Below are 18,590 nucleotides of genomic sequence, written 5' to 3' on the forward strand. Positions count from 1 at the left end.
CACCGGCCTCTATAAATTCCAATTTGGACAGGATTTCTCAGTGGGGCAAATGTAATCAAGTTCAGTTTAATGTTTTAAAAACTCAATTTCTTCCTATTTCTCTTTCTAAAACTCTTCTCAATTTTCCCATCTCCCATTGAAGGCACTACAATTGTACTACTCAATAGAGTAAATGTACATTGTATTACTGTCAGATCAAATATGTCATGGAAACCTCACATTGTTCAAATAGCTAAGTCTCCCTCTAAAAAACTCGGAATCTTGGTCTAATGTTGATGATTCTTCTCCTTTCAACAGTTGCTCCGATTTTATATAAAGGATTGATTTGTCCTTGTATAGAGTGCTGCTCTTAAATCTAGGGAGGTTCTACCTCTAAATATTTACTTGACAGAGTCCAAGTCTAGAGCAATCCAGCTTATCAACTCTCCTAATCTGGTATTTGGTGATTTTCCTGAATTTTTTATTGTATACATGGATCCTAGGTTCGAATCCTGGTCGATCGCTGAATTAACGCCAGGGGGGTTGACTCAGCCTGTCATCCTTCCGAGGTCGGCAAATTGAGTACCAGTTCACTGGTAATTCCCTGTGTGTCGCAAGAGTCGACTAACAGGGTTGGTGGCAGGAAGGGCATCCGGCAGTAGAACATTGCTTCAAAGGGGGACCATCGTGCCCGAAAAAGGCCAACCCCTGCTCTGCAGGGAAAAATGGCCTCTAAAGGTTGTTCTATACATAGTCAAGGCTCGTGGAAGAGCTAGCACTAGTACACGAAATCAGGACAACGGGAACTGCCAAGAGAAATGGGGGAGGGAGGATGCCAATAGCAGAGCCGAAGGCCAACACAGGGGGAGGCAGACAAACAATGTGTGGGAAGGAATGGATTGCAGGAGAGTATGCACGGGGTGAACAGGATGGGTACAGAAGGGAATGCTCAAGAGGGAAAACTGGAAATTAGGAAGGTGGAGGGATTGGGGTAGGTAAAGGGGGCGGGGGATTAATAGGGGTATAAATGATCATGGTTATGGATTGGGGACGATCTGAGATTGTGGTGAAGGGCTGTCTTGAAAACCTGGAGGGAAGAATATTTAGGAAGAAAATAGGAAAGAAAAATAGAAGAAGTTGTTTAGACCAATTTTGTACTGACACCTCACGCCTCGATTAACAATGCTGTCTTTTTACCTCTGCTACCGAAGGTGGGTGGAGGTTACGTTTTCACCTCTGTCTGTCGTTGTCTATGAACAGGATATCTGAAAAAGTTGTGGATGGATTCGGACAAAATTTGGTGGAAAGGTTTGATGTGTGGCAAGGAGAAATTGAATAGATTTTGGTGAGGATCCGAATGCAGATCCGATAATTTTTTTAAGTGATTCTTCACCATTGAGTGATAGGGCTAAAAACGATGTATAGCACGATATCTCAAAAGGTTATGGACGGATTTGAAAGAAATTATAGGTTCTGGTTTGTAGGAGTTGTATGGCGTTCACATGTGCTGGGCATGGTATTTGTTGCTCTTTTCTCATTGTTTCATTTAACTCTGGCTGGTGGTGCCTTTTCATGAAATGAGGTGCAGCACCGAGCTGGAACCCTGCATTTTTATACATGTATCGAGGCTCATGTCAGAACTGATTTGTCTCTCAACTGGTAATGCAAATAGAACTTGCTCATGGAGTTGATGGTTTGTTTTAACTGACAGATTATCTCAGCATTTGCAAACCAAGCTTGGGAACCTACATTTACATCTTAGCTTTACTTGGGTTGTTTGAGTTTTTGCTGTAACAGTTTGTGCAATACACGGAGTCCCCGACTTACTGAAACTCGACTTGCGAACACCTGGACTCATGAACCAACCCCCCAAATTTTTTTTTTTTTTTTAACTGTCCAAGATATGAACATTCACTCTTACTTGCGAACCGATTGTGGGCGGATCACCTCAGGTCTCATTGGTTGGGCGAAGTGTGAATCTTTCTTCCGCAAGGTGTAAAGATTCTAAGCATCATGTGCTCTACAGTATGCAGTGTACTTGTTTTATTTCTATTTTTTACAATTTGGGGGATTGAAGGGGTATTATTAGTCCTCTACCGGTGTACAACAGAGGGGACTATAGGTTTGCACGCCGTCCGTCAGTCCGTCAGTCCGTCACGCAAATAACAGTTTTCCGGACTTTTTTTCTAAACGCTTAACGCTAATGATTTCAAACTTGGTACATGGTTTCCGCATGATAAGTTACAGATCAAGTTCGAACTTCACGACGTTTCGATCATTTTTGACAAAGTTATGGCACTTTGAACTTTGGGAATTCTGATAATAATTCTGATGATCCTTAACTCAGTGCCATTTTAAGTTTTAATTTCCTTTAAAAACCAATTTCTCTGCAATAATTGGACCGAATGAATGCATGAATGAATGATCGTTTAAGGCCATTTTTCCCCGCTAGAACGGGGGGTAGCCTTTTAGGCCCCATGACAATCATGGTTCCCTGTTTGAGGCAATATTTTTATGGCTGGATGCCCTTCCTGACGCCAACCCTTGGTCACGCTCTTACGATGCGCAGGGATACGGTGTACCTATTCTAAATCAGGGTACACACCGTGATCATTCATCCCAGCAAGCTGGTACTCAATTTGCCGACCTCGGAAGGATGACAGACTGAGTCAACCCCCCTGGCATTAATTCAGCGATCGACCGGGATTCGAACCCAGGATCCTAGGATCCCAAGCCGGCACCCTAACAGCTAAGAATTTTCACCACAGGAGGGACTCGGTCTGTAGAATATTTTAATGGTAATTATGACGTCACAGGTCACGTGGTTCGGCCGCCATATTTTTTTTCATGAAAACACAAAAACCCCTTTTTCTCTGCAACGGCTGAACAGATCGAGGCTAAACTTTGCAGGCAGAATCACATACCCATGACGAACATAAAAGTCAGCGAGCATGATGTCATGCGTCACATGATTTCAGAGTTACGACGTTTTTAAGCATGAACCTTTAAAACCGAGCTCCTCCCTCATTTTTGATCCAATCGAGGGGAAACTTCACAGATCTGTTCAGCATGTCAATCTACTAAAATGTCCTTTTGGAGTTTGCGATAGGGCACGTGGTTTGGCAGATATCGTTAATTAAACGAAAATATTTTTTTTAAATGGATATCTCTTGTTTATTCCAGAGTTCTCCTCAAGCCGCACCGCGCGCCCTCAGCCTCGTCTCGCGAATGTCCACAGCGCGACACAGCGCACGCTTTCCGGAGGGGTGGAGCCAAGCTGAACAACATATGTATACACATCGATCATTGATCGTGAACCGGAAAATATAATAAATTACCGATATTTAGTGACTCGAAAGGTTCATTATCAACAACTTATTTTCTCGTGCTTCTGCCGACCTGTCTGCAAGGTGTATAAATCGAAGTCCCAAGTGGAAATCACAGGTGAGCCCGTCCTGAGGTAATTTTCGATTAGGAACGATTCAGAACCTGTGGGTAAATGCAGCAGCAGCAGCAGCATGCATTTTAAGGCAATTTTCCCTGCTAGAGCCTGGGTAAATAACCCTTGATAATTTCCCCAACAGTTTTCTGGACGACAGACTGCCGGTAGGGGACATGTATTGCAGCGCAATAATCAGAATGCTTGTTTACAATGATTTATTGCAAATGTACAATATTTCACCTCAATCACGTGTTAAAGTAGGCTTTCTTGGCTTAGTTGTAGAACTGAACTTCTATTTATGACAGAGGCTATGAGAAATGAGTTCCGTCTTGAGAACAATTGTTTCCGTAAGTCGATGACTCCCTGTGCTGTTTGTAACATAGCTGATGTTGTTCATTGTTCTTCCCAGCCTCCTCTGTAAATGGAATGGTGCAAGTTAAACCAACAATTCCATGTGGTGCTCCAGCTACGGCAACGCAACAACCAAAACTGGTATGTTTTCCTACTCCGTGTATGTGAACTGAACACAGAGACTTCTGCTTTACCATTGCTGAAAGTACAATTGTGTTTGCAAAATAGTAGTATAGTACAGTATATCTATTTTGTAGTGTTAGATCATTTGACTTTTACATAACCTTAATTTATTGAAATTAAAAATTATGCAGTCACTTTCATAAAAGAATCAGTTATTGTGTTTGAAGTTTTCAGATTTGATAGCCCGCAAAATGGCGGCATGAGTAGTTTGCCACACCCCGACAGGAGAGCATTTAAATCAAACATAAAGCATTCCATTCCAAATTATCCTCCAAAGGGTTAAAAAAGCCAATGAGGCTGTTTTTCTAGTTATTGTGACAGTCTGAATAACTCACGGAGACCAAGTGAGTTTATAAAGTGTATTGCAAAAAACAGACATGGCTCAACACGAAGAGAGGTGCAGTGTGGTTTAGCACATTGGGCAGGCTTTCATCTTTGTGCCCATGGACACGGGGAGAGGTGCAGCATGGTTCGGCTTATCGTATCGTTATCTAACGTATCGTTAGATAACGTATCGTATCGTTGTCTGGCCGGGGAGGTTACGTTTTTTCGAAGCTGTCCACGCTATCGAAGTTAAGTAATTGTTCCCATTTGTATTTTCATCAAAACTGTATTTATTTGATGGTGTGTGTACCCACAGTGGGTCCCGAGGAAGATTGTCGGTTTAAATCTTTCATACCTGTATAGAAAATCGTGTGAATTTGTGTCGTGTCTTTTGAGGCCTTGTACCGTGTCTTACCTTGAGGCTTTGTTTTTCTCTCAGCGGTCCATCGATTGTGCTCCAATTACTTTCGTTCTCTGTTTTTCCCAGTCTTTTCACCCTATACTTCCTTGTTTAAACTCTCAACTCCAAAAAAAAAAAAAAAAAAAAAAAAACATTTCCTTCTCTGTTCTTATTCGTTGTTCTTATTCGTTTATTCGTTGTTCTCATTCATTTATTCGTTGTTCATATTCGTTCGTTCATTCTTCGACCATGTGTTCCACCCCCATTTCCCCAGATAGCTTTCACTGTTAAACTTTAAAATGTTTAAACGTTTCCCTGAAGTACTGTATTCTGTCATATATTATAACACCTTTTTCTTCTTCCTCTTTAAAAGGTTGCTTTCGACTTGCTCACCAAATCTATTCATTCCAAAAAAATATTCCATCTCTTACAGTGCCTCTTTCATACATTCCCTAAACTCAACTGCACTCTACCCCCCCCCCCCCCCCACCCCCCGCCCTCCAGCGTCCTTAAACGTATTTTTGACTCGAAGGTCACAAGAAACTCATTTTGCAATAAATGTTCGTTTCCCATTAATTGTACACTTTCCAAAATCCAATCTCACCCCTCCCCTCCAAATATTCCCCATCACCCCTCCCCTCCAAATATTCCCCATCACACATCCCTTTCAAATCTTCCCCCTTGCCCCTCCCCTCCAAATCCTCCCCATCACCCATCCCTTTCAAATCTCCCCCCTTTCCTCTTCCCTCCTAAACTCCCCCAACACCCCTCCCCTCCGTGATTTCCCCTCACACCTCCCCTCCTAGAATCCCCCCTCACCCCTCCCCTCCAAATCTCCCCCATCTCCCATCCCTTTCAAATCCCTCCCCTTGTCCCTTCCCTCCTAAACTCCCCCCTAACCCCTCCCCTTCAAATCTCCCCACCCTCATTTCTTCTCCATTTCCCCCCTCTCACCCCTCCTCAAAGCGTCCTCCCCACTTCTTCCCCCTTCCAACTCTCACCTCCATCTCCCCCAACCTTCTGCCTCGCTCTTCCCCCTCCTCAAATAACACCTTACTGTGCCTCACCCAATCACCATCAAACCTTTTGTCCGCCCCATCCTTCCCTTTCTCCGAGCTATTCTGAAATCTCTGACACACCTTCAACAGCTCTCCCTACCTCTTCCTCCTCCTCCACATCTTACCCTACCACTCCCCCTCCCCCCCCTGTTCTGTATCCGATGCTCCCCCTTCCTCTTCATTAACGGTATGGACCTCAAACATCCGGGGCCTTCGTTCAAACTTAACTGATCTCTCCATATAGGTTGCTTCTCACAAACCAGACGTGATCTGCTTAACAGAAACTTTCCTCCTTCATGATGTCTCTGATGCCTTAGTATCTCTCCCGGGTTACTCCCTCCTCCGGTATGATAGACCTGATCCTCGTCCTGGAGGTGGGGGTGCTATCTTTATCAAAAACTCTCTTTCTCACTCGCCCTGCACTGCCCTCTCTCCACGAATACCTCTGGCTACGGCTTCCCCTTCGCTCCCACCTTTTGTTCATATGTGTGTTGTACCGTCCACCAAACAGTGATGACTCCATCTACATCTCGCTGTCTGAAAATATGGACCAACTTCTATCTACTCATCCCAACTCTCTCTTCCTCATATGTGGTGATTTCAATTGTCACCATGCCAGTTGGCTGGGTGTGGTACCTCTCTCACCAGCCATGGCTCCTCAGCAAAGGACTTCTGCGACTCACTGGGACTGACACAATCTGTCAATTTCCCGACCCGGATCTCAGTCAACGGAGCATCTTCTCTTCTGGACTTGGTTATGACTAACTTCCCTGAAAATGTCTGCTGCTCTTCTTCTGCTCCAATCGGCTCATCTGATAATGTGCTTGTTAAAGTGGACATCTCTCTGAACATTCTCAGGGAGCCTCCTCAGCGTCGACGAGTCTGGCATTTCACTCAGGCCAACTGGCACGGTCTTCAAGCAGCCATCAATCATCTGGACTGGTCTCACATCTCTACCGCCTCTGACATCAACTCATCCTGGGAATTCTTCCAAAGTAAATTGCTCTCTCTCATGCACAGATTTATCCCATCTCGTCTTCAGTTGTCATACCGTTCCTCCCGTCCATGGTACACGGAATCTTGTGGTGAGGCTGTTGCCCAGAAAGAACTTGCCTTCGTCTCCTGGAAAGCAAATCCAACGGAAGGAAATCTCATTTCCTTTCACTAAGCCCGAAACAAGTGTGTGTCCACCCTCAGGAGAGCCGGGAAACAATATCTCTCCGTTCTCAAGACCGAACTCTCTTATCTGTCTCCCTCTTCCAAATCCTGGTGGCGTCTGGTCAAATCTGTTTCTGGTGTTTGTTCCCCCTCCATCCCCTCCCTTACCTCAAATGGCTACACAGCTGACTCCACACGTGAAAAAGCTGAATGCCTCAACTCTGTGTTTGCCTCAAAATCTTGTGTCCCAAATCCATCCCTCTCTGTACCCACCGTACCCAGTCGTACCCAGCTGCTCCTGGACTCTGTGTCCTTTCCTCCTGACAAGGTGGAAAAGTTTCTGTCAACCCTCGACTCTGATTCTGCAACTGGACCTGACGGCATCAGCCCACGGGTCCTAAAATCCTGTTCTTCCGCTCTTTCACTCCCTCTCTCTGTTCTCTTCACCCTCTCTTTTGCCCAAGATCATCTGCCATCTGCTTGGAAATCAGCCAACATCACCGCTTTACACAAAAAGGTGCAAAAACAGATCCTAGCAACTACAGACCAATCAGCCTTCTCCCAATTATCAGCAAAGTCATGGAATCCATCATTGCTTCGGATATGAAATATTTCCTCTTGTGCGACCTGTAGGCAAATCTTGTGCGACCTGTAGGAATATTTGGGGGACAGAGCCCAGAGAGAGCTGGGGGAGCAAGGCCGGAGAGGAGTCTGTAGAAGACAGAAAGGCCACCAACCTGCCTGCGGTGAGTAAGTGAAAGGCCCTCGGAGTTAGCTTCATCACGGGAGATTCCAATGATTCTGAAAGCTTTGGTTTCAACAGCATGAAGCCGAGCTAGGTGTGAGGCAGGAGCACAGGCCCAGAGGGGAGAACAGTATTCCATTGAGCTGCGGATGAAAGCCTTGTATGTGGTGAGGAGCTCAGGTGTGCCAAGAAAGGACTTCGCAAGATGGAGGATGCCCAGTCGGCGACTGTCTTTGGAGGCCAGATTTGAAATGTGGTTTTCCCAGGAAAGATCATGGCAGATAGTGAGACCCAAAAGCTTGAGTGACAGAACTTCTTGGAGAGGATTGTTCAGAAAGTGGTTGGGAGGGTTGTCCAGTCTGTCTTTTCGGAGAGACATAGTAAGAATGTGAGATTTGTCAGGATTGAAAGACATGTTCCACTTGTTTGACCAGTCTGTGATTTTGTCCAGGTCTGCAGAGAGTGAAGAGGCTGCAGACTGCCGATCTGAGGGGTGAGATATGGAGCAGCAGAGAGTGGAGTCATCAGCAAAGAGATAGAGAGGATTTTCAAGAGAGTCAGAGAGATCATTGATGAAGACCAGAAAAAGCACAGGGCCCAGAACACTGCCTTTGGTTACTCCAGCCTGAATAGGAAGGGGAGATGAGAGAAACCCATTCAGGGCCACATGTTGACTATGACTAGAGAGGAAGTCCGCAATCCATGCGTGGAGATTTCCATGGATACCATAAGAAGAGAGTTTGGTGAGCAGAGCGGGGTGCCAGAACATATCGAAGGCACGTGATATGTCAAGGGAGACGGCTCTAATTTCCTGTTTGGCATTGAGGACCTCCATGCATTGTTGAGACAGCAGAAGCAGCATGTCCAGAATCGAGTGACCTGGTCTGAAACCAAATTGATGATCAGAGATCAAGCCATTGGAGAAGAGGAAAGATTTGATATCCGAAGCAATGATGGATTCCATTGGGAGAAGGCTTATTGGTCTGTGGTTGCAAGGATCTGTTTTTGCACCTTTTTGTGTAAAGCAGTGATGTTGGCTGATTTCCATGCTGATGGCAGATGACCTTGAGCAAAAGAGAGGGTGAAGAGAACAGAGAGACGGAGTGAAAGAGCGGCAGAGCAGGATTTTTTAGTACCTGTGGGCTGATGCCGTCAGGTCCAGTTGCAGAATCAGAGTCGAAGGTTGACGGAAACTTCTCCACCTTGTCAGGAGGAAAGGACCCAGAGTCCAGGAGCAGCTGGGTACGACTGGGTACGTTGGGTACAGAGAGGGATGGGTTTGGGACACAAGATTTAGAGGCAAACACAGAGTTGAGGCATTCAGGTTTTTCACGTGCGGAGTCAGCTGTGTAGCCATTTGAGGTGAGGGAGGGGATAGAGGGGGAACAAACACCAAAAACAGATTTGACCAGATGCCACCAGGATTTGGAAGAGGGAGACAGGTTTGAGAGTTTGGTCTTGAGAGTGGAGAGATATTGTTTCCTGGCTCTCCTGAGGGTGGACACACACTTGTTTCGGGCTTTGTGAAAGGAAATGAGATTTCCTTCCGTTGGATTTGCTTTCTAGGAGGCGACGGCAAGTTGTTTCTGGGCAACAGCCTCACCACAAGATTCCGTGAACCATGGAAGGGAGGAAGGGTATGACAACTGAAGAAGAGATGGGATAAATCTGTGCATGAGAGAGAGCAATTTACTTTGGAAGAAGGAGGCAGAGAATGGAGATGATGGAGCTGGTAATAGTTTCGGACGAGATCAGCAAGCAGGTGGTCATCAGAGTAGAAAGATGGGAGGGACGGATAGTTATGGCATGGGTGGTGGTACAGAGGCAAATGGTATGTGTTATGTCAGTATATGGGCCACAAACAGGACTGTTTAGGACGGAGAAGCAGGAATTCAGGGATGCACTGGAGGATGATGGGAATAGTTTCGGTGGAGGTGATGCTGTGCATTGCGAGGGACTTTAACGTGCATGTCGGAGTAGCAGAGCCGAGTGAAGAGGAATGTGTTGGTAAATTTGGTTGGTGAAAAAATAATAGAGAAGGTCAAAAGCTGGTGGAGCTGATAGCAAGGAATGGGATAGCCATAGCTGGTTCATTCTTTCAAAAGTGGGAAAGCCACAATATTACCTATAGGAGTGGGCAGCACAGAACAGAACTGGATTTGGTGGTGGTAAGGAAGCAACAGCTGTGGAAGGTTGAGGGTTGCAAGGCAGTGGTGGGAGAACATGTTAGCATCAAGCACAAGCCTGTGTAGTACATGGGCTTATGTTGGGAAACCAAAGTTTGTGGACCGTTTTGCTAGATTCTTGGCAACTAGGCTTAAATCACTCTAAATAGCATATAAAATAAAAAAATTGCTGTTGCCAAATTTTCACGACATCTTCATGGCGGCCATCCTGGATTTCAAGATGGCCACGATTTCGGACCTATTTTGCCTTATATCTCACTTATTAATCAAGGTATCAGCACAAGAATAGTGTCCTTACCCACATTTTCGGGGTCAAGGAAGACAATGGTGATAATCAAATTTCAGCTGGATGGCCAACATCTTTATAATTTCAAGATGGCCGCCATTTGTAATCAAAGTATGAGCAAACATAGCCTAGTGTCTTAGTCTGAGACAATTGATGAAGACTAGTTGTGGTGGCTAGCAACCATCATAGACTTAAGCCTTTTCTGAAAGCAATGCTACAGTTTGTTAATCAGTTTGTTTCATCAAACAACTCCTATCAAAAATCCAAACGACGGGCTCTCTACTGATCAAACACAATGTCATTCCCAATAGGCTGGGCATCAGCGTTGCAGCATTTCTCCAAATCAGCATCACAGTTACACAATTCGGTACAGACTACATTCCTAGCTTTGCATGAACACCTGCGTGAACACAATTTGCTAGGACTCTTTGCAGCTCGTCCACAGCCACAGCGAACAAGTTGGAGAATTGAGGCTGGAGCAATTGCAACCTGCGTCAGGACTGGTCTCAATTCGCCTCCAACAGTTTCCCATCCCAAGGTGTTTGGGTCGATCACAGTTGGATTTAGAGTTAGATCTTGTGCCCACGTGTGTGCTTGCAAATGAGCACGCTGGACATGCTCTTTTCAGGCACCAGCAGTTGGTGTTAGTTTCTCGACTCCCTGATCAGCCTTCAGCTGGCGGAATAGGTGCCATCGTAGTTCAGCAGCACTTCTTATTGTGACACCTTTCGGACAGAAGAGGCGACAGAAATACTCTTCACATCTTTCTAGGACAGCATCAGATGGTTTATCACCCTCTCCAAGCTGAGCAATTGCTGACACTACTGTTTGACTACTTTCAGTGAATGCCTTGAAGCAAGTTGTTTTACTCTTGCCCTGAATGTGGCCAGTGGTGTCACAGCCGGTGAGAGCATGCCAATTAACAAGTGCTTTTGCCCTCTGAGCACCAAGCTGTTCATAGATTGGCCTTAGTAAGATTTTCCGACGGTTTTTTCCAGTGCCCATGATAACTGCGGCATCACTTCCTAGGTCATCACTTTGACGTAGAGCAAGTAACAACACATCTGTGTCTGGGGAATAGATACTCACAATGAATCCTGTTTTCACAAGTTGCACTGCATGCAAAATCATGAGTGTGTCAGCTTCCTCCTGGCTACTGACCTCTTTCGCAATTTCACATTCAAAATTGCTCTGGACACTTCTCCTTGTCACCGTTACAATCTGCATGGAGGATCTACTGTTGATCAATCTATTTGCCAGGAAGAGTGTCAGTGAATCCTTTGTGACATTACTAGCAAGGAATGACTTGGTGTCCTTGATTTTGGTTTGCTCATCAACAATATAGTTTTTCACTGCCTTGGTCTTGCCTCTACGACGTTCCCTTGTTCCTTCCTTCAATGATGCATCAATTGTGTAATTGTCAAACACAACCCGAAGCTGCTCATAAGCACGTCCTCTGCATTCGGCTGGCTGTACATACGCTGTGCCTAGCTCCTTGCAGTTCTGAAATTTCTTGACACTCATTAATTCTTGCAATAGCGCCATTCCATCAACAATTAAGCATGTCCTGGGTCTTTCTTGCACATTCTCAGGGTGTTCTGCAAGTTCTTCAGCATGGTCACTTGAGTTTGTGTCATCACTGGATTTCACAAGACCCTCCAGGAGTGATATGATCTTGCTCTTGTCGGTGGTGGGGTGGACCATTCCATTTGGCTGGAGAAGAGTTCTATTGTTATTGGACAGTTCATGTGCCCCTACCACTTACTCTAGATCCACTGCTTCCCTCGATGACCTTGCAATGACTAGTAGTCGAGCAAACAGGGATGTCGTCACTTTCAGTGCCACTACCTCACTACCAGTTTTCACCAACAGGTCTTTGCCAACCGAATTCCAAGATGGCAATTTCAATTTGGTCATTGTCGACCACAGGTTTTGGTTTCCCTTTATTCTCTTTTCTACAAATGCACTGTAAGCCTCCTGTCCGAATTTCTCTGCATTAAGAATTCCTTCCTCCACAGCTTTAGGAATCACCTCATTGGTCAACAACTTGAACAGGCAGGTCTGAAACACATCCTCAGAGTTGTGCAACTTGAAAATGTTGCATTGGAGAAGTGTTGCTTTCAGCTTTGCAATTGATCGTTCCTGGTAGGCTACTTTGTTGGATGAAAGGCCATGATGCCTATCAGTTTTCTCTGAAGACACTCCAGCCAGGTGTTCCATTTCCTTTGATATGTGAGCGAGCTCGGGGGCTGTCAGACAGAACTTCTTAAGTGTTGCAGCTGTGGATGTTATTCCACTGATCCCGCCATGACCTTTTGCTACTTTATTCAGATGTTCCATGGCCTGGTCTACACTGAGTCTTGTGAAAGGTATGCTGTTACTTGTATTGACTGTGAAACCACCAGCAGAAAACTCTTCCCACAACTCTGGATCTGTGTCCTTGATATTCTGCATTCTGGCCAGGTACTCTGGAATATGCCTAGCATAGTCTAGACGATCATATGCAAAGAATAGTGCACACAGTTTCTCAAGTGTAGCTAGATACAGTGCCCAATCACCATATCTGTTGGCGCGTAAGAATTGCAGAAGCAGCATCACCTGGTCCATGTACAGTCGGGCCCATCTGTACATTGGATTGTTTTGATGGTCAGCATCATACTGTGCATGCTGTCCCTCTAGATTGATGGACTCAGTTGTTGCTAGTGTCGTGGAAGTGTGTTTGGGACTCAAGACTCCAATGACCGGAAACAGGTTTTACACAAGGTCTAGACTTTATTAACTGGTTGTTCACTTCATTCCAATACCAAATAACTACCGTTTAACTCAATGGACCTGATAACTCTATCCGCATAGTCCCTCTTCCTTGGCCGATGTCTTCTCCGCAGCGCCGTACTCGTGGTACGCGTTCATTCCTTCGGGCAGAGCTTCTGATGACAAGTGTCCTGACTCAAAGTTTGCTCTGGTTTATATGGACAAACTGGAGTTAATCCCCTGTGCGCTGAATGTTGATCCTCCGTGCGCTGAAGCTCCTTGGTCATCCACAATCGCCCTCCTGGCATCAACTCGCTCCCCTCCTGCTGTGAGTTCCATTTACCTCACAATAGGAGGGTGCTCTAGCCCAGGGCTGTACAGGAGGTGGACAACGGACTCCCAGCTTTAACAGAGCGAGATACATTCCTAACATTCTTACGACCACCTATTGGTTCACTCACCAATCTCATAACTAGTTACATAGCATAAAGATTTATTCTACCACAATCCCTCATCTTTTTGTTTTATGTTTATATTAACCATTAATCTAAACATCAATTTAAGTAAACAATCAATCACTACAAGTAAACATCAATACAAGTATAAGTAAACAATCAATCACTACAAGTAAACATCAATACAAGTATAAGTAAACAATCAATCACTACAAGTAAACATCAATACAAGTATTCAAACCATAACTTTGGTAATCCAATTTCCTTAGGCATACACCGTCATCCTGCAAGAATCACAAAACATTTCGTTGGTCATTGACTCCTTCCATATTGTTCAATCTATTGCATTTGCATCACAAATATCTTTTCAAAACAACACTTCACCATCACCAAGATACAACAATTTCACTTCATTTTCCAGTTTTGTAAAGCATCTGCACCATCTGGCAAAAACGTTTGCCTCCACACAAATGTTGACTTTGTTTGAAAGGAAGGGCTGATCACTTGTGTTTGAATCCAGGTATGAAACATTTTCTCCTAATGTCTTCATAGCACCTGCACTACTTCGTGTAGGGTCTTGCTGTTGTAATAACTGCACGGAGTCATAGACTGACCCTGCTCTCCATGTAGCATTCTTGCCACTCTTGCTGTGAACCATAATGATTCCTTGAACAAGGCCTTCGCCCAGTTGTAGTCGACTTGCCTCCTCCCTCATTGTGAGTGGGCAGCAAGTATTGGTGTGACGTTGATTGGCCAGCAAGATGTGGAACAGGGATGCCGGATGCATCCACAATGATGTTGGGACCATGGTGTTCAGGTCATACATGGTCCATACCAGGAGCAACCAGCAGAATCGTGCACAGCTGCTGTGACAAGGGCACAGCCGTTTGTTTGCAGCTCCATGCTGGTTCCCCGGAAGTTGGTGAAGTAATAACATATGTCCCCGCATTTCACAGAGGTTGCAGGTAAAATGTCGTTGTCCTGCAACTTCTGATGTGATGAATGTTCGAAGCCTTCAAACAAGAGTAAGTGATCGCCTTTCTTTCATATGTTGCAGTGTGATCCAGGCAAATGGTCACATAAATTTCCTTGGTGAAGGTAAGCATCCATCTCCAAGTTACACGGGAGAATGTCTTCATCATTCTTTGAGAAAGAGGGTGTATGCCACGATTAACTTCATTTTTAGCCACAAATTTTCTTTTCGAACTTCTTCCCAATTCCGTTAGCACCCCCTTCAAAATGTGATCTCGTCTTATCCTTATGCTCAGTCACATCTGAATCTGCTTTCCACACACACTGAATCAGATAGGGTACATCTTACCATGAAATCAGCATAATCATGTATGTCTGCCGACAGTTTCACATTCAACAATTTGTTGTTTTTCCTTAAAACATTCAAAAGTTATATTCATTTATATGTGTCACACAAATAATATTCAATCAGGTATGTATTTTAGCATCCACATCCACATCCACAAATAACAAGAATAGCATCCACAATTGCTTTCAGGTTAATATAGTTCTAAAATTAACTCGTGCAGGTATTTTAGCACTACTCAAAGAAAATATATTATATATGATTACAATCACAAACAGGAATATCTAATTCCCAACAAATTTTCCCAAACCAACAAATTAAGCATAATGTATTATTATCATAATTTCTCCCCACTTTTCCTTTTTCCCTTTTTTTTTTTTTTTTTTTTTTTTTTTACTAACAGTGTGTCACTCGTGGTGATATGAGTTCACTGATCTTGTAATTGACACAACTCATAACATTGTCGTTATGTCATTATCTTAATTCTACTGTATTCATTTGCAACATCACTTGATTTAATCTTTTAATCTCAGTATTTATGTCGCCATAAAAGTCTTCCTCTTGTGGTTCCACATTTCTTTCCTCATTTGTCACTTCATGCGTTATCATCGTGTTGTTGGTTACCTTATTCAAACACACCGTCACTAAGGCTTTCAAGCAAGCCACCACTAAAACAATTGCCAATATAACTACTAAACCAACAAACAAATATTGGAGTATCTTAGCTGCCACCCCTCCAAATGTGTTTCCCAACCATGCAAAGGCACCCCCTTTTATATAATCGTGGTATCTTGCTCCCTCTTGTCTGATTGTATCGGCTATGTTATAAATTTCTTCTGAATCATCAGGTATGTACGTACAACAATCTGTACCAATGACTGCACATGTACCTCCTTTTTCTGCTAACAGCATATCTAATGCCATACGATTTTGTAATGCCATCGTTCTTGTTGCTGCCAGTTCTCTCGTAAGTTTTTCCAATCCACTAGATGTTTTATTTGCCAACTTCTCCATAGCCAATGCCATGTGCCTAAGTTCTCGCCCTGCCTTCCAGGTTCCATAAAATGGAAATATTACCATTCCAACCCATTCCCCCATGCTAATAGTTCTTTTCTGCCTGGAGTGCAGGATATGCGTTGGTGACTTTGTTAACAAGCGCATGTGTGGAAGCACAAACCCAAGAAAACATGATCCTGACCATGTCAGTGGGAGATATGCATACGCCTTGTGTCCACATATAAAATATGTATTATTATAGGTCCATGTCGTATCTGACATCCAAGTTCCTTCCCAATACAAAGATATCATCTTTGTGCTAGTGTCCTTTACTGGGACAAGCAATCTCATATAGCCCAACTCGTAACTATAATGGTGGCAGGTGGAGTTTCCCATCAACTTATTATTCTCTGTGGTTCGATGTCGGATGAAACATAGGAGCCCTTTTATTTGTTGTTGAATAGTTACGTAAGGGGGCATAACTTCATTGCCATATTTAGGCCTATAACTGTCTTCAAATTCCTCACATTGATATCCCCCTTTTTCCCAACTAGCATCCCCTAGCATCATCGACATTGGTAAATCAGGTCGTATTGTTGCTACCAACCTCTGTGGGAAGCGACTACATAATTCATCCCAACCAAAAGGAACTGCCTCCAATGGTACTCCGTTCTCACTAGAATGCGGCATTTGTGTGCATATCCAACAATTACTTTCATTTGCTATATCAGCCCTTGTGTGGGCTAAATGTAAAAAAGTATTAATCCCGTGTAATCCATCGGGTTCTAAAGGTGTGTCCCTTTCTTCCATTAAACTTCTTTTTTGCTTATGTCGTCCCGCATAATCATATATCTGTATGTCGGCCACCAATGTTGCGTTTTGTTCTCTTATTACCCCAAAACAATGCATGCAACACAGAGTCCCCACTACTAGAGAACTCATTCCTAGGATGAATATCACCATTTTCAAGGAGTATCCGAAGTAGAAGTCTCTGTTTTCCCCTGATTTGTCGGCTTGTCTTGATAAGGTCTTTCCCTTTGTCCCACCTGTAGCCATCTGTAAAACATGTGAGCTACCCCTTGTATATGTTCATACCTATAACATAATTATATGTCCATGACATTCAACATTATATACCAAACTTCCTAACCTTTGTAAGCTTCCTAACAGGTAAATAAAGAAAAATCCCTTAATATGTAACATAAATCAGATTATTTGTCTTACCCTGATCCCCCTATCTCCCGTGGTCGAACTAAATCCCCTAATCATGAGTGTAGTTGTGATACATTATCCCTCATGTTGCGCTAATATCAGTAGATAATGGTATGTCATGTAGGCAAATAAATGTCACTATCTTCCCTAATTCAAGTCGGAATATTAAATGTTGAAAATGTAATGTTTATCAATGCAAGGAGTGTTAAAATGTAATTCAAATGAATGTAAATCACGACTATCATTTATCCGCCACTGAATGTTCTGCTAGGCTGCTAGGTGCAGCCTCATTTTCTGTGGGATCGTCCACCTTAGCCCCATGTGCTTGCTTGCAATGAGAGGCATGAATCCAACTTTCTATTTTGGGTCCATATTTGTTTCTATTCTTATCAATCTCCTATGGTTTATCAATTCGTTCCAAGATACCGCAACCAAAAGTTTTAACCAAAGCTCTACCAAACCATTTCCAATGTGAACTAAAAATGCCAGTGAAACAATGATTCGAAGAATTAACTTCAAGGGGTCAATAAATTTATTCTATAACCAGATCTGATTTTTCCCATCCAATAGTTTGCCTTGCCGAGTGTCATATTATAGCACTTTAATAAAACTTCGAAAAATGTCTCTCATCTCAATAAATTCCCTTTTTCTTCCCAAATACTCACCTGTAAATTACATATTCAATTACAGTTTCTCCCAATTTGTTCGGTCTAAATGGCCGCAAAAGTGGCTGCCAGCATGCAGTACCGTTTTTTATCTACCAAGTAAGTGCTTGTCCACACAAGACCTCTACCAAAATGTTGTTTGTAAAAACAAATCTGGGATTTCTGATTACATGGATGCACTCTCAGGACATTTTCAGGCTGCTGTTAACAATCCACTATGATAAATTAATTCCTTTACCCACAATCAAATAATTAGTACAAATTGAGGATATTATCCCTATGACATTCATTTATAGATTCATTATGTTGGATCTAATTTTTTTTTCCCAATAATTTCCCACTGCTGTAAGGAAGAACAATAGCTCATAAGTCTTAGTAATATCGTACTTAATTTACCCAGCATCGAAGAATTTATTTACTATCCATTCTCATCTGTTAACCAGTGACTTTGTTTGAACTCCAGAACTCAAAACTCACAATAGTTCAAACCAGCAAAATTTCCTTTACTATTTTCCCATATCATCTATGCCTTATACACATCCATACATACAGCCCAATTTATATTCTGATACAATTAAAGTTTATATATATATAAAATCCGTGAGCCGAGTACTCTGGGAAGTCAGTGTAAGACCTCTCCAAAATTTGGCTAATTTTTTTTTACTCCCACATTTTTTTTTTTGGAAGCTCATATCCATAAATAGCTTTGATTCTCATATAAATTCTATCACAATGGAATCCCAAGATTACTCCCAATTTTTACTATTAATGAATAGCTGCTCATAACTCAGCAAATCAAATCTTTATTCTCCATCTCCCTTGACAAAAGTGATAATTTTCATAATCAAATTATATTTCTATTTTTATTTTACGAATTCTCTCGATATGCGATCCCATCCCCATGGAACTATCTATTTTCAGACAAGGCGCACTGTCGGTGTCAACAATCTTGTAAGATTGATACACAAAAACAAAAACACTAACATTGACACACAAAATACCCACACACACACATGCATTATGCGTATTTGTTTGCGTTGGAACCCTTATTTACAGATCAGGATGGGTGTCAACTTTATTT

At 43.2% G+C, this 18,590-nt stretch overlaps 1 protein-coding gene across 5 annotated transcripts in view; it reads left to right on the forward strand.

The window, feature by feature from the left end:
• The window catches only part of LOC137424695 (AP2-associated protein kinase 1), a 124,005-nt gene that overhangs the window by 77,337 nt on the left and 28,078 nt on the right, over positions 1-18,590 (forward strand). For all 5 annotated transcript variants that reach the window (XM_068112417.2, XM_078775797.1, XM_078775800.1 and 2 more), the window contains exon 11: positions 3,831-3,913. In XM_068112417.2, the coding sequence (XP_067968518.2) occupies positions 3,831-3,913 (83 nt within the window). The remainder of the gene's footprint in view (positions 1-3,830; positions 3,914-18,590) is intronic.

This window comes from Myxine glutinosa, chromosome 4, assembly GCF_964187855.1.
Source record: "Myxine glutinosa chromosome 4, kmMyxGlut1.1, whole genome shotgun sequence".
Taxonomy (NCBI): Eukaryota; Metazoa; Chordata; class Myxini; order Myxiniformes; family Myxinidae; genus Myxine; species Myxine glutinosa.